Here is a 13915-nt window from a genome sequence, read left to right as displayed (position 1 = left end):
GGTGCAGGTTTGGGTCTAGGCGGGGCCGGGGATTTTCGATGTGCTCGGTGTTTTCGGTGTTTTCGGGTGTTCGGACTTGGAGTGGGCAAGCGTTCGGGTTTGGTGGGATGTACAGGCGATAAGTAATTTCGCTAAAATAAATTTATTGCCATTGCCATGGAAGAAGAAGAGCTTTTTGGTGCCGAAGAGGTAGACATTGAGGCAGTTGAAAGAAAACTGCTAAATGCAAACAGAGCACTCCAGGCAGAAAAGCACCAGGAGTACTTAGACATGCTGGTGCGGCTTGACATGATCGCAGTGGCCAAGAAGCTTTTGGCAGCTACCCGGAAAAAAACCAAACGAAGAATGCTGCTCACTCGAGAGCACCTGGATGGAAGTACGCCAGAAGAGGCCATTTCTACAACGCAAACCAAGCGCATCATAGACACCGCCGCGGAGTATGCCAGAAAAGAAGCTTCCACCAACATTTTGATCGATGCAAAAGTCTGGCATACGATTGCAGAGTCGGCGTCTCTCCCTGTAGCTACCTGCCAAAAGGTCTGGTACAGCCCGAAAAACCCTTTTTACATCCAGGGAAGGTGGACCCAGGAAGAAGACGAAGAAATTCTCCTAGCCAGTGGAAAGTGGCCGCAGCTGTACACCAAACTAAGAAGGGCGCCGCTGTCCATCTTTCTCAGGTACAAGGCGCACCAGCAAAGAGAGGCAATCTCTTCGGCATGGACGCCCGAAGAAGATGAGCTTCTTGTCCACCTAGCCCAGTCAGAAACAGCTGGAGCGTGGATCAAGATAGCCACCCATCTTAAAAGCAAAACGCCAAGGCAGTGCATGTACCGGTACATTCGCAAGCTGGCCCCATACATCAGGCGGGGGAAGTGGACAGCAGAGGAGGACGAAGCTCTGTTAAAAGCCGTTGGGCTCCACAAAAAAGGCAACTGGAAAAAGATCAAAGAATCAGTTCCTGGCCGGAGTGGGTTCCAGTGCCGAGAAAGGTATCTTTACATTCTCGATCCAACCATTAACAATACGCCCTGGGCCCCGGAGGAGGAAGAAAAGCTTCTCCAGCTCGCAGAGAGCATGTCAAAGGACTGGGCGCTTATTTCGAAAGAAATAGCCACCCGGAACGGGAGACAGTGCCGGCTAAAGTATCTTCAGCTAATGAAAGATAAAGAGGGCAAGCCCGAGGCGAGCTAACCTGAAAAAGAGAAGTATTTTTGTTTGTATGAATAAAGACGTCAAGAAGCTAGAGGATGCGATTAGAAAGCTGCGGGTTGACTTCCCCGAGACGCTTTTAGATGTGTTTGAGCCGGGCCGGACCCTCCAAGCGATCCTTTCATCAGAAGCCAAGCACCAGGAGTTTGAGAGCGGGCATCTGATGCTTACCGCCGGGATGCATGGAGTCATCCGGGAGAACTCCGAGACGCTCAAAGACTCGGCGATCGAGTACCACCGCCTCCACACGGCGCTCAAAGCGAGCCACGCCACCCTAGAAGAAGCGAAAGAAAAAGCTGGCCGGCTCAAACAACTATTCGCCGCGCCCAGCATAGCCCACTACCTCGAGTCCCTCACCCACGAAAGACAGCAAGCCGAAGGCGAAGAAAAAGAAAAGCGCCTAAAGCAGGTCCTGGCCGTTGAGATGCTTTCTCTCAAGGACATCTTCGCTGGAAGGCTCCAGGAAGTGTCCAAGTCTCTAAGGTACGTGGAAACAGAGTCTGTGCGGTCCGAGATCAAGAAGCGCACGGAAGAAAGGGTCTGGCACATAAAGAAAGAGATTGAGGTGCGGGTTAGGAGGCACGTCCTCCAAAACGAAGAGCTTTCCGACATGGAAGTGCACGTTCTCCCGCTAATCAACGGGTCACTACTAACCACCCTCCACGAGGCTGTTCAAGAAGGGCTTGTTGAAACGATCAACAAGGCGTCAGTTGCGATTCGGCGGCACACAGTGCGGAAGAAGTCCGATGCCAGGCAGGAGGAGAAAGAAGCTCTTTCCAAAACTCTCCCCGCCTTTGCAGATGAGATACAAGTGCTGCTATCTCGAACGGTTAGTCTTGTTAAACAAGCCAGGGAGGTGCCACCGCCAGCGAAAGAGCATCGGCTCAGGTACAGCTCCAGCATACTCAGGGAGATAACTGTTTCCGAGATAGAGCACAAAACACATAGCCGCATCTCACTGCCGCCGCTGCCACCTGCCACGACCGAAAAAGATGTGCTTGATCTGTTTGTGACCTGGATATCAAAGTTTTTCCGAAGACTTTCGGGAGACAGCACGCACGCCGGCAAGGAGAAGGAGCAGCTCTACGACATCACCACGATAAAACGAACGCCCGAGGCCATGAAGCTCTACCACGACACGTTTGTCACGAAGTACGGAATGGACATGAAAGAAGAGGTTGAGAGGGACGAGGTGCCACAAACCACGATTTTAAACATCCACGAAATCAACACAGACGAATGCCTTCTTGCAGTTCACGGGATTTCGCGCATTCTCGCGCGGTCTCTGTCCCTGGTGCACCACGACCTTTTCCCGGGGGTGGAAGACACCACCAAAGAACTTCAGGACCTTGGTATAAGCAAATGCTTTGAGAAAAAGAGAGAAACGCTTCTGGCAATGATAAACAAGGCAGCCAAGCTCCCGAAACCGCGCCCAAACTCGCTAGGGAAGTACACGCACATAGCTGAGGAGGTTTTAGCGGCAGCCGAAGAATTTATAGAGCTGATGACTGAGGGCCTGGAAGAAGAATTCATAACCTGTACACAAGAAGTGTTGGACAAGCTTGTGTGTTCCATAGAAAAGACGTTCAGAGAAACACTACGTGTTTCCGAAAAAGAGTACGACCAGATTAAGTACTATACTGCGCAGACGGAAGAAGAGCTACGAACACAGATCCTCCAGTGGAACAGTCCGCAGGCCGCAGACCCGCTTGAAGGCTCATTCTTTACCGCGCTTCCCAACCAAGACTTTATCGCAGTCTCCGCCTTTCTTTCACTGGTTGAGGACGCCCTAGACCTAACGGTCAAAGTAGCAGAGATTGTGGAACAGTTCCAGCCACAGACCCAGCCACAGACCCAGGGCTCAAACCCCGAAAACCCGAAAACACCCGAAAGCGTTCAAGCACTTACGGCTCTTAAGGAAACCATTTGGGGATACTTCACCGTCCACTTTCTCATCCTAACAAAACAGGCAATGGACAAGCTTGTTGACACGGGGGAGATACAGGACAAACGGTTTATGCACTTTCTCTCAATGAGCACGCTCTTAGTAACCCACATCGCACCACACATTCAGCAGTACATTGCAATGTTTCTTTTCATGAACATAGACCGGTGCTTAAGTGTCTACAACAAGTCAACCTTCAAACACCTTCTAGCATCTATACAGACAAAGCTGGGAAGAGCTCTTGGAGAGTCAACAGAAAAAGATACGATCTACATCCCAGAATTTGCTATCTTTGCCATCAAGGCACTGCAAACCCAGGACAAAGTGTACATGCACGCCCTCCTGCAAATGTTCAAGGACGATGAAATCGTTACTGGCATCATTAAAGCACAGATTGCAACCAGGCCCAAAAACGTACCCCAAAACATACCCACCCCAGAACACACCAACAAACCAAAGGACACTCCTAAAGACGCTACCAAACCAAAGGACACCACCAAAGACGCCAACAAACCAAAGGATACCACCAAAGACGCTACCAAAGACACTACCAAACTAAAGGACACTCCTAAAGACACTACCAAACCAAAGGACACCAACAAACCAAAGGACACCACCAAAGACGCCAACAAACCAAAGGACGCCACCAAGCCTGAACAATAGCTTTATTTTCAGGACAGTTGCCCCGGCAGGGGACAGTTCAGGTCAAACAGGCCACCAAACTAAGCCCAGTGCTCAGCCTACCAAGGTAGAAATGGAGACAGCTTGTGGACTCAGTGCCGAGTGGGAGGAAGGCACGGGATCAGAAAGACTCCCCACAAAGGAAATGTCCTCAAGCGCAAAAGAGTCAAGACACGCGTCCTGTGACCCACTGACGCTTGAAAGATGCCTTCTTTTCTTCGTATGCGGGTCCTTAACAATGTGGAAGTAGAAGGTACAAACCACCCGAATGCACAGGTCTAGGTAGTCAAGGTCAATGCTGCTTTTCTTTGAAAGGTGAAGAATGCACCCCTCAAGCGTCTTGTACTCCATCATCAGCTTGTGGGCCGTCAGCAACCCAACTTTCTTGATGCCTTCAGTATAATCGCATCCCGATAAGGCAACTATCTCCTTCATTCTCCCAAGCAGGCAAGCGATAGCCTCTGGACACTTCTGAAGAATCTGCTCCCGGTCGAATAGCTCGCCGCCATGCGCCTCGTTAAGCTTGAACAGGATCCTGTTCCCCCCGTAAACAATTAAGTCGCTGTCCTCCGTTGCAATAAAGTCAATCAACCCGTCCTTCTCCAAGCACACCAGCTGAGGATCTGCCTCATACGGCGCTGTAATGTGCTGAATGCCAAGAGCATCCAACTCGGTGATAAGGTTGTCAACCATGGCCCGGTCTACCTTTATGCACCGGCTCATTAGAGCTCGTGCCTCCCTCTTTTTCCCTTTCCTCTGAAGGTCGTCAATCCTAGACCTGATAGCAGCTTTCTTCTCCCGGCGCTTCCGGCTGGTTTCTGCCTTCATAGGGTGGTCGTCCCCGTCAAAGACAAAGTAGAGACGCGCCCCTTTCTCCAAAAGCGCCTGGCACTTCCTCACACAGAACTGGGTGTACTTCCGAACCACCTCTTTGTCCCCGGGGTTAAGGTAAAGGTCCACCCCATACACAGACGCAGCCTTGTACAGCCAAGAGAAGCCATCGACACCCACAACACACCCGCCCAGCTCTTCAACCGGCTTATAGACCAGGTGCTCCTTAAGCATTGGCAGCAGTCCAGGAATACCCATGCCTTGAAAAAGCCCGAAACCAAAAAAGAGGCAGAAAAGGCGGCAATTGACTTTCCCGGGTTTTTAAGAGCCTATTTATTTGGTCTAGTTGAGGTAGATGCCTTTCCTGGCCATTCTTTCAATGCCCATTTTAACGATGTATCTCTTTCTGGCAACTGAAGGGTTCTGGCCCTCCATAGCGTTCCTCTCCTCAAAAGACATCGTCTTCTTCTTGGAGACGGGGTACTTCTCATTCTCTGCACGGCGCATCTCAGCAAGTGCTGCAGCAGGCATGCCTCTGGTTGGAAGCCTGTCCACCTGGCGCGGCTTCTTAATACCGTTTCTGTGCGCCTTCCTGTTCTGGTTCTGGTTTGTGTGGTTCTTTGACTTCGCCATTCTTCTACAGGGGATGAAAAATTAAAATAAAGAAGAGAGCTCTACGGATAAGACTTAGGGAAGAAGGGGAGTAGAAGCCTTCCTAGAAGAAAAAAGCAGAGAAAACACTACCCACCCCACCAAGACCACGCTTCCCACCCCACCACCGCCAAGACCAGCGACTGCTCTTTTTATTTCTTTTATTTTTTTGGCCCTGTCATGACACACGCAGCACAAACGGACAAGTCCACCCAGAAGGAAGAGTCAAAACACGCCCAGAGCATTGTCAAAATGCTGAGAGAAACACCAAAGGAGAAGAAAGTAGCTGACGCCGTCTTTGAAAAAGTCGAAGTCGTTGAGTTCACCAAAGACAGCGTTCTAATCACCGTCGTCGTCGTTCCAACCTCTCTGCTCAGCGCAGTAAAAAAGACACTTGGAGCAGTGATTGGCAGCATAGAGAATGCTATTGGAGGAACAGTTTTCATCATTAGAAGAAGAGTAGCCAGTGGACTGAAAGAGGGCGAAAAACGGTTCAGAACGGGACCAACGTACAAAGACTACCAGGAAGCGGTGGCCAAGGACCTGGCAGCACCGTCGCACATTGTGGACCGAAGAACCCTGGTTAGAGCCGATGGATCAAGACTTGAGAAAATCATCACCGACATTAAGTGCAAGAAAGAGCTCGCTCACCGGTTTGCGCCAATGGGTCTCGTATTTGAGGAACTGTTTGGAAAGAAGACCTCCTTCCAAGCTAACTACTATTAAATGCATTTCTTTAGCTGCCCTTTTTATTTTTGTTTTCTTTCTGCTCCATGGATGAAGAAAGCTTTGGAGGCAGGCGACTATCAAGCGGAGGAAACGCCCGGAGCGTATCTAGGCTGCCTTACCGCGCGTATGGAAGAAGAGGGGTCCCAGAGAGGAACGACGACGAAATCTCAGGCCTGGACTTTTCGATGCAGGGCCTGAAACTGATTGCCCCGCGGATTACCTCGTGGGTGGGCCTAACCACCCTAAACCTTTCCTGCAACGCCATCACCGAGATACCGGCCGAAATAGCCAGGCTCACCAGCCTGGCCGTGCTTGACCTGAGCCACAACAAAATAACTAGGGTGCCCAAAGAGCTGGGCCGGCTCTACAACCTGAAGGACCTCCGCCTCGGCAGCAACCTGATTTCCTCCGTTCCCGCCGAGTTTGGCATGCTTTTTCAGGTAGAAAAGCTCGATTTAGACGGCAACCCCCTGGTGGGACAGATCCAGGCGGTGTACAGCACCTCGGGGGGCCTTGGGGTTATCAGGTACTGCAGGGACAACGTCGCCCTCAACGTGCCGTACTGGGAGAGGGAGTGGGTGTTTAACGACGCGGAGGAGAACAGCACGGCAGCGCTTAACGACACCATTACGGTGGCCACCTACAACATTCTCTGCCCCACCTACACCGGGGGCCAGGCCTTTGCCTACGTCCCAGCCTGGGCGCTGCAGTGGGACGCCCGAAAAACCACCATTTTGCAGGAGGCAACGTCCTATGGAGCAGACATTCTCTGCATCCAGGAGATGGACACGGCCAGCTACCTCGACTTCTTCAAGGACCAGTTCAAGGCCCGCGGAGACTATGAGGCCGTGTTCTACCAGAAAACAAGAGCTAAGACGATGTCTGAGTTTGAAAAAAGAACGGTGGACGGGTGCGCCATCTTTTGGAAGCTCATGACCTTCCAGCTGGTTGAGCAGAAGTGCATCCACCTCTCCCAGCTCTTTGCCTCAAAGATGGCCGCCGAGAACGAGCACATTGCCACCCGGGTCATGGGCCGGGACAACATTGCGCTGGTGGTCGTTCTGGAGCGGAGCGGGGGGCACATTGTGGTGGCCAATGCACACATCCACTGGGACCCAGAGTATCCCGATGTAAAGACTCTTCAGGGAGTGATGCTCCTAAAAGAGGTGGACGCGATTATGTCCCGCTACCCCGGGGCAGAGCTAGTTATTTGCGGGGACTTTAACTCCCTCCCCTCCTCCTCGCTTTATGAGCTGCTCTCCACGGGGCAGCTTAGGCCGAACAGCAAGGACCTGCTTGGTCTTCCGTATGAGCCGTACAGCTCCAAGGGGTACACGAACAGTCTTTCTCTGAGTAACAGCTACTCGTTTGTAAATATGGGCTTCACCAACTTCACTCCGGCCTTTATGGGGGTGATTGACTACATCTGGCACAACGATAAGCTCCAGCCGCTTTGCTCACTTGGGGCCATTGATGACGAGTACGTCTCCAAGATTGTTGGGTTGCCAACCCACCACTATCCCTCAGACCATCTGATTCTTGTTACCCAGTTTAGATGCAAGCATGGAACCTGGAAGGGTACTTTGAATAAATAGAGATGGGCCAGGGGTTTTCGGTTTTCGGTTTTCGGTTTTCGGTTTTCGGTTTTCGGTTTTCGGTTTTCGGTTTTCGGTTTTCGGTGTTCAGGGTGGTAGCGGTAGGTATTGGGGCAGATTTATTAGCTGGCAACTACGAGCTTGATCAGGTACTCATAAAACCTTGAAAAGTCAATGTCTTCCGTAACAATCATCTGGCCCTCGTCCACGGAGCTGTTAGCCACGGAGGAGGAGGGGTTGACCTTGCAGAGAAGAATTCTTTCCTGGGAGCTGTACTGGTTGCAGGTCGTTAGCTTGGGGACGGGAAGCCTTCTTTGAACAATGCCGCTCGCTTCTGCCTCAAGAGAAGCAAGCATGTCCCTGAAGTACCAGTACTCTGGGTCGTCCTTGATGCCTGCATTGATCCACGAGACAATGCTGTCCCCCCTCCAGATAACTACGTCGTGGAAGGTGTCCACTAGCAGAGAGACGTCGGGCTTAAGAGATTTTGAGTCAAGCTCAACAGGCGCCCTTTCTCCCGTGTAGTGGAAAGAAACCAGGGGCGGTCGAATAATGCACATGGTCGATGAAGAGTCTTCGCTTAAAAGAACGCTTCTTTGGTAGGCTACCTCGTCAAAACTAAGACCATCGGTGTGGAGGGCCGGCAGGCGCCGCAAAAAGAAGATAAATTCGGGGAAAAAGCTCATCATTGGCGGAATTTTCAGGGAAGAGGGCGCGTCCCGGTCAAAGGCACAAAATCTTTGCATAAATCGGATCAGGCACCTATCTGCCTGCCTGATAACATCAATCCCGTCCCCGTTGTCTGCGTTGACTGAGAGCTCCTTCGCCTTAAAGACGCACGCTGCCTCCTGGTCAAAGCCGCTGGCAAGCTGCTGTAGGTTGGCCGCGTCCGTGAACGCCCGGGCGAGCGTGGTAACTCTCTCGTGGCACTCCCCTGCACTGTCGGTGAAGGTCGTGTAGATTTGGATGTAGACGGGAGCCCCTGAGGGAGCGTCTTCAACGTGCTCAAAGATAAGGGCGCTCGTTGACCTTTCAAAGAGCGAGCCCTGCTTCCAGGTAAAAAGGCCTTTTTTGTCGTCAGTTTGTGGGGTGCCGTGTCCAGCAACGTCTTTTACTTTGTACCCCTTGGAGACCTTAACTGTCGTTTTTGCGCCAAAGACTCGCTTCATTGGCTGGGTCTCTAGGTCGGCCTCGGTCTCCGCCCTGGCAAACATTCTTCGAATTGACTCCTTGTAGATGTATGCGTTGAAGTCCCGGGCAAAAACGATGAATCCACCGGTTTTCTCGGTAAGACTGCGCATTTCTGCAAACCCAATGTCGTCAATGCAGGCGGCTATCACGTCAATCACGTGCCCTTTCTTCCCCATGGCTGTAGCTATCTCTTCGTAGTGCATGTCCTTGGAAAAAAGCTTGGCAATGCCTTTGGCCGTGCTTCTCAGGGACTCTTTGAGGCTGAGCGGCGAAATAGCCCCGGGGCCGTAGGTGCACGGTCCCTGAACAAAGAGCAGCATCTGCCCAGCTCCTTCCGCACACGAGCCCTGCATGATGGCGCTGGCTAGCTGGATGGCGCTGCCTGTGCAGCGCTTGGGCCTTTCAATCGAGGGCACGGGGAAGGTGTTGATTGGGAGGCTCTTAAAGACTCGGGCGAGGTACTCGGCGCACTCGCGCTTTCTCCGGGTAAACTTGCTCAGGGGCGAGGTGGCTGCGGTGCCCCCGCGTGAGAGGGCTTTTTGCAGCAGGGCGTAGGTGTACTTAACGGCCGGGAAGACGTGGATGCGCGCAGTGGTCGTGTCCTCCAGAGAAAACACCTCAATGTTGGCGCTGTACCTGATCACCCCAACCAAAGCGTCTTCCGGGAGCATTTCCAGCGTGGCCAGCAGCCCCTCTTTCAGGAGAACGTGCCTTTCCTCGTCAAAGCTGCATGCATCGATAACGAACCAGTAAGTTCTTGAATACGCCCCCGGCTTTGCATTCCGGTAGTAAACGCTGGTGCTGTCGCTGAACAGCTCATAGGGCAGGTTTTCTGGCGTAATGTCTCGATACTGCGGGGGAAGAGCGTTCATCCGCCCGCAGAAGAGGCACCCCCAGTGCCGGGAGCTAAAATCAAGCGATGAAAAAGGGCTAAGCACGCTGCCACACTCTACCTTAGCGCACCGCACCGCTCCGTAGTTGAGCTGTGGAAGACTCCCTGTGTGGTACCCGTGCATGGGCTTGTACAGGCAGACGAGTGGTATAATATTCTTGGATGACTCTGCCTTGGTGTTTGAAAACGTGTTCCAGGTTAGACGCACTCCTTCCTTTTCTTCGACACTCCTGATAGCTTCCTCCATCGTATTAATTGCAAATAAAACAAATATTTAACCCGTTTATTTCCCGGGCAAGGGGCTCGGGTTAGGGTTAGGGTGGGAAAGAAGCTCTTGGAGGTGGAGCAGGTTTGGGGGGGCGGGGTAGAGAGAGCTGCTTTTGGGAGAGAGAAGGATGTACAGCGCCTCACTCTCCGCCACGAAGTCTTTGTGCGCCTCTGTGCTCTGGCAGGCTTTAATGGAGACAAGGTAGGTAAACAGCACCTCTTGAAAGTGCTTGTGGTAGGTTTGGAGGGTTAGTTCGGGGTCTAGGAGATAGATCGGTACGATTCGGGATATTTCCGGGAGAGAGACGTCTTTGCCGTTTTTTACAGCGCCTACCACCTCCCGAACGAGGGCTTCTTTGTAGGTGGCTGCTCTTTCGGCCAGCGCGTAGGCCATTATAAAGATTTTCTGCAAATGGGGCACTCTGACTGCAGCTCCAGCCAGGCATTGGAGCAGGGGGTGTGGAAGTAGTGGTTGCATGGGTAGAGCTCTCCCGCCTCGTTTTCCTGGAAGGTGTTAAGACAGACCATGCACACTTCACTTTCTGGGAGGTTGACTTGTTTTATGGTTGATAGCTGGTCCTGGGTGGCTGGGTTTTCTTCAATTTGCTTCTCTTCGCGCATTTGTGTGATGATATCGTGTATTTCAGGGCCAATAGCATAGTTTCTTCGATCTGAGGTAATTGTTTGGTGGCGTCTGGGCTGCCTGGATGTTCTGAAGAGGCCTCCAAAGAGCGATTTAAATAAGCCGTGCTGTTCGGTTGGTTCGCCTTGGGTGCCGTTGAGATATGGCACTGTTTCTTGTTCTGCGGTGTATACCTCCAGGAACGATTCTCTGCACAGTGGGCACTCTACCCTGTCTTCTATGTAAACAACTGCACTGCAGACGTGGCAGAAGTATGGGAGGTCGTTCATTTATTTATTTTTTTGCCCACTAATTATCAGGGTCAGTGACGGGGTCAGGGTTGGGCTATGGTCGGTCAGTGACGGGGTCAGGCAGGTCAGGGCGGCGGCATTGTTCCAGGCCTGGGTACGTGGTAGACGCTTCCTCCCTTCTTTATCAGGTATCCATGGGCATTCAGGTGCTCAATGACTCCTTCAATGGCGTCTTTTGGGAGGCTAAGTGCTTGTGCTTGTTCTTGAAGCTCTTTGTGGGTGACTTGGGTCAGTTCGTGGCTGTGGAGGTGGTTGAGGAGGTGGAGGTGGATGGACTGCTTGGTTTTGGGGCCGGCTCTGGGAAGCGTCTTTTTTAGCGGGTGGCTGGTGGTGCATAGAGCAATGGCGTAGGTCAGGTCTTCAGTTGAAGCTACCGGGCGGAGAAAGATCTTGGCTTTTGCCTCGGCCAGGCGGGTGAGTGCATCTATCAGCCTGGGCGTGGGCGGTTGGATGATGTGTCGTCCGTTGTAGGTTCCTGTGTTTCTTATCTCTGTGTAAAATGAGATAAGCAGGCTTTTTGCACCGGTGGAAAGAACTGGGTGTATTTGCTCGCGTGCGTACTGGATGTACCTTCTCGCCGTTTCCAGCGACGTGGTAGGTGGCTCTGGGCTGCTGCGTGTTTGGAGGATGTACGAAGTGACCTTGCTGTCGGCCTCTGAGGAGCTTCGGTGGTCAATCATCAGAAAAACCAGGTCAAACCTGGCCAGGAACGCCTCTGAAAAGCTCAGGTTTTCAGACAAGCTCTTTTCTTCCTGGTAGTTCCCAAAGACGGGGTTGGCCGCCGCGATAACTGAGGTCCTTGTTGGCATGGTGCAGACAAGGCCTGCTTTGGCCAGGCTTATCTTCTGCCTCTCCATGGACTCAAAGAGTATCTGTGGCATTTCTAGCTTATCTAGCTCGTCTATGAAACAGTGCCCTAGGTCGCTGAGCACCAAGGCGCCTGCCTCCAGGGCGTACTCTCCCCCGGCCTTTGAGTGGATTGAGACCCCCAGGCCCCCGCTGGTGCAGGTGGTCCCGCAGACGTAGTTACTCCGCGGAAGAACTGAGGCCGCGAGTCGGAGGACCTTGCTTTTGCCCATGCCTGGGTCCCCAATCATCAGGGTGTGGATTTCTTTGCGCGAAGCGTCTTTTTTGCCCGTTCCACCCACCAGGGAGAGGAGCACGCCTTCTTTGACCTCGGTGTGTCCAACGATGTGGTGGAAGAGGGCGCTGGTGAGCAGGGGCAGAAGGTCTGGGGCGGTGGATAGCTGGTGGATCTCTTCCATCTCTTGGGGGGTGTAGGTGCTTGTTTCCTGGAAGACGTCTCTTTGTTTGAGGAAAGTAAGGTTGTTAACGGCCACAGCGAGGGTGTACCTCTCCAGCTCGTTTTCTTCGGCTATGCCCGTGCCAAGGACGTGGATGGCGTCGCCTGGCAGAAGTGTGTTGACAAAGCTTCGGTTAAGGATGCAATCGACCACGCCGGCCGACCTCTCCCTGCCCTCTTCAGCGAGGCAGATCTCATGGAGCCTGATTCTCTGGTAGTCGCTAAAGCGGTTGTAAATGGAGTCTTTCTGGAGGATGAAGTTCTTGGAGAGACACTTCCCCAGGCAGCGCTTGGGCTTTTCAAAGATTCCGCCGGTTTTAAGCTGGCACTCAAACTCTTCGCCACACTTGCCACAGGTGAAGATAACCGTTTCAGCCATTGGCTTGGCGCTTTCTATGCGGGCCACCACCCCAGCAAGTGAGAAAAGCTTGCCAACCATCGTGTGTCTCAGGTGGCTGAATGGAACGGGGGTGGAAAAGTCCGTTATTTTGATGTAGCACTTTTGGAGAACCTCTTTTGTGTTGAGAAGGATTTTGGTGAGCGCGCACCTTAGGTGGTCAATTCCAGACCTGTCAACTGTCTCCAGGTGCTTGCTCAGGTACTCCATCGTTATGGAGAGCCCATTTTCAATATCTTCAAGGGAAATAGCCTTACTTCTCAGCTGTTCACTGATTGTGCTGTAAAATCTCTCAACGACCTCAGCATCTGCTTCTGCGTCCTCTGGGAAGTACATCCGTGTATATTCCATTCAATTTTCTGTAAATTTTTCACATGCCACAAAACAACTATGTGGAAGAAGCCATCAAAGAATCAGGCAGACGAGAGGACTACCAGATAAGAAAAGAGAAGTACGAGTCGCGCGCAGGCAGAAGACTTGCCAAGTCAGCAACTGAGCTCTTTGGCAGGCGGGCAAAGATCTTCCAAGAGAAGCACAAAAAAGAGAAGATCCAGCTTAAAAAAGAGAAGCTACAAGCGGAGCGGAAAAAGAAGAAGGTTGCCCAGGAAGAAATTGCAGATGGAGCCATTCCAGCATATCTCCTGGACAGAGAAAAGCAGGCAGCTATCCAGGCAGTTACAACCCAGCTAAAAGAGCAAAGACAGAACAAAGCGGGGAAGTACAACGTTCCCCTTCCCCAGGTGAGAGGAGTGTCCGAAACGGAGGCTTTCAAAGTCATGAAGAGTGGAAAGAGACAAAGGAACCAGTGGAAGCGAGTCGTTACCAAGCCCTGCTTTGTGGGAGACAACTACACCAGAAAGCCTCCAAAGTTTGAGCGCTTTATCCGGCCCACCGGTCTAAGAATGAAGAACGCCAACATCACCCATCCCGAGATGAAAGCAACCTTCCTTCTTCCAATTATGGGCGTTAAGCAAAACCCCAACTCTCCACTGATGACCACCCTAGGCCTTCTGACTAAAGGAACTATTATAGAGGTAAACACCAGTGCTATTGGCCTTGTTTCCGAGTCCGGGAGGATTATTTGGGGAAAGTATGCACAGATTACCAACAACCCCGAGAACGATGGCTGTGTCAATGGCATTCTTTTGGTCTAGTTCGGGCCTCTATTCGGGTCTCCGTCCGGCCTGTTCGGCCCAATAAACCTTTACCACCACCCTTATTGTTACGGCCCCTGTGCCTCTCAGCACCCCTGCCCCTGAATGAGCATTGTCCCTGATTGACCCCTGTTCAT

At 52.1% G+C, this 13915-nt stretch overlaps 11 protein-coding genes across 11 annotated transcripts; 5 read left to right on the top strand and 6 right to left on the bottom strand.

Moving 5' to 3' along the window:
- Positions 1-156: 156 nt before the first annotated feature.
- NEDG_00235 (uncharacterized protein) lies at positions 157-1191 on the top strand (the record flags this gene model as incomplete). Its single annotated transcript, XM_067687653.1, has 1 exon — positions 157-1191. One exon carries the CDS (start codon positions 157-159, stop codon positions 1189-1191), a length of 1035 nt encoding a protein of 344 aa, XP_067545361.1.
- Positions 1192-1219: 28 nt separating this feature from the next.
- On the top strand, positions 1220-3817 carry NEDG_00234 (uncharacterized protein; the record flags this gene model as incomplete). The annotated part of the gene is made up of 1 exon (XM_067687652.1): positions 1220-3817. One exon carries the CDS (start codon positions 1220-1222, stop codon positions 3815-3817), a length of 2598 nt encoding a protein of 865 aa, XP_067545360.1.
- Positions 3818-3889: 72 nt separating this feature from the next.
- On the bottom strand, positions 3890-4924 carry NEDG_00233 (exonuclease 1; the record flags this gene model as incomplete). Its single annotated transcript, XM_067687651.1, has 1 exon — positions 3890-4924. The coding sequence occupies one exon, from the start codon at positions 4922-4924 to the stop codon at positions 3890-3892; it is 1035 nt and encodes a 344-aa protein (XP_067545359.1).
- An 84-nt stretch (positions 4925-5008) lies between these two features.
- On the bottom strand, positions 5009-5299 carry NEDG_00232 (60S ribosomal eL29 domain-containing protein; the record flags this gene model as incomplete). The annotated part of the gene is made up of 1 exon (XM_067687650.1): positions 5009-5299. The coding sequence occupies one exon, from the start codon at positions 5297-5299 to the stop codon at positions 5009-5011; it is 291 nt and encodes a 96-aa protein (XP_067545358.1).
- Positions 5300-5497: 198 nt separating this feature from the next.
- NEDG_00231 (40S ribosomal protein eS7) lies at positions 5498-6043 on the top strand (the record flags this gene model as incomplete). The annotated part of the gene is made up of 1 exon (XM_067687649.1): positions 5498-6043. One exon carries the CDS (start codon positions 5498-5500, stop codon positions 6041-6043), a length of 546 nt encoding a protein of 181 aa, XP_067545357.1.
- Positions 6044-6090: 47 nt separating this feature from the next.
- NEDG_00230 (CCR4-NOT transcription complex subunit 6) lies at positions 6091-7641 on the top strand (the record flags this gene model as incomplete). The annotated part of the gene is made up of 1 exon (XM_067687648.1): positions 6091-7641. The coding sequence occupies one exon, from the start codon at positions 6091-6093 to the stop codon at positions 7639-7641; it is 1551 nt and encodes a 516-aa protein (XP_067545356.1).
- A 122-nt stretch (positions 7642-7763) lies between these two features.
- On the bottom strand, positions 7764-9971 carry NEDG_00229 (protein transport protein SEC23; the record flags this gene model as incomplete). The annotated part of the gene is made up of 1 exon (XM_067687647.1): positions 7764-9971. One exon carries the CDS (start codon positions 9969-9971, stop codon positions 7764-7766), a length of 2208 nt encoding a protein of 735 aa, XP_067545355.1.
- A 36-nt stretch (positions 9972-10007) lies between these two features.
- Positions 10008-10385, bottom strand: NEDG_00228 (uncharacterized protein; the record flags this gene model as incomplete). The annotated part of the gene is made up of 1 exon (XM_067687646.1): positions 10008-10385. The coding sequence occupies one exon, from the start codon at positions 10383-10385 to the stop codon at positions 10008-10010; it is 378 nt and encodes a 125-aa protein (XP_067545354.1).
- NEDG_00227 (E3 ubiquitin-protein ligase RNF115/126) lies at positions 10385-10903 on the bottom strand (the record flags this gene model as incomplete). Its single annotated transcript, XM_067687645.1, has 1 exon — positions 10385-10903. One exon carries the CDS (start codon positions 10901-10903, stop codon positions 10385-10387), a length of 519 nt encoding a protein of 172 aa, XP_067545353.1.
- Positions 10904-10989: 86 nt separating this feature from the next.
- On the bottom strand, positions 10990-12975 carry NEDG_00226 (DNA helicase MCM8; the record flags this gene model as incomplete). The annotated part of the gene is made up of 1 exon (XM_067687644.1): positions 10990-12975. One exon carries the CDS (start codon positions 12973-12975, stop codon positions 10990-10992), a length of 1986 nt encoding a protein of 661 aa, XP_067545352.1.
- Positions 12976-12998: 23 nt separating this feature from the next.
- NEDG_00225 (ribosome biogenesis protein NSA2) lies at positions 12999-13778 on the top strand (the record flags this gene model as incomplete). Its single annotated transcript, XM_067687643.1, has 1 exon — positions 12999-13778. The coding sequence occupies one exon, from the start codon at positions 12999-13001 to the stop codon at positions 13776-13778; it is 780 nt and encodes a 259-aa protein (XP_067545351.1).
- Positions 13779-13915: the final 137 nt, after the last annotated feature.

This window comes from Nematocida displodere (genome assembly GCF_001642395.1).
Source record: "Nematocida displodere strain JUm2807 chromosome Unknown 1, whole genome shotgun sequence".
NCBI lineage: Eukaryota > Fungi > Microsporidia > Nematocida > Nematocida displodere.
This window is presented reverse-complemented; position numbering and strand designations above follow the sequence as displayed.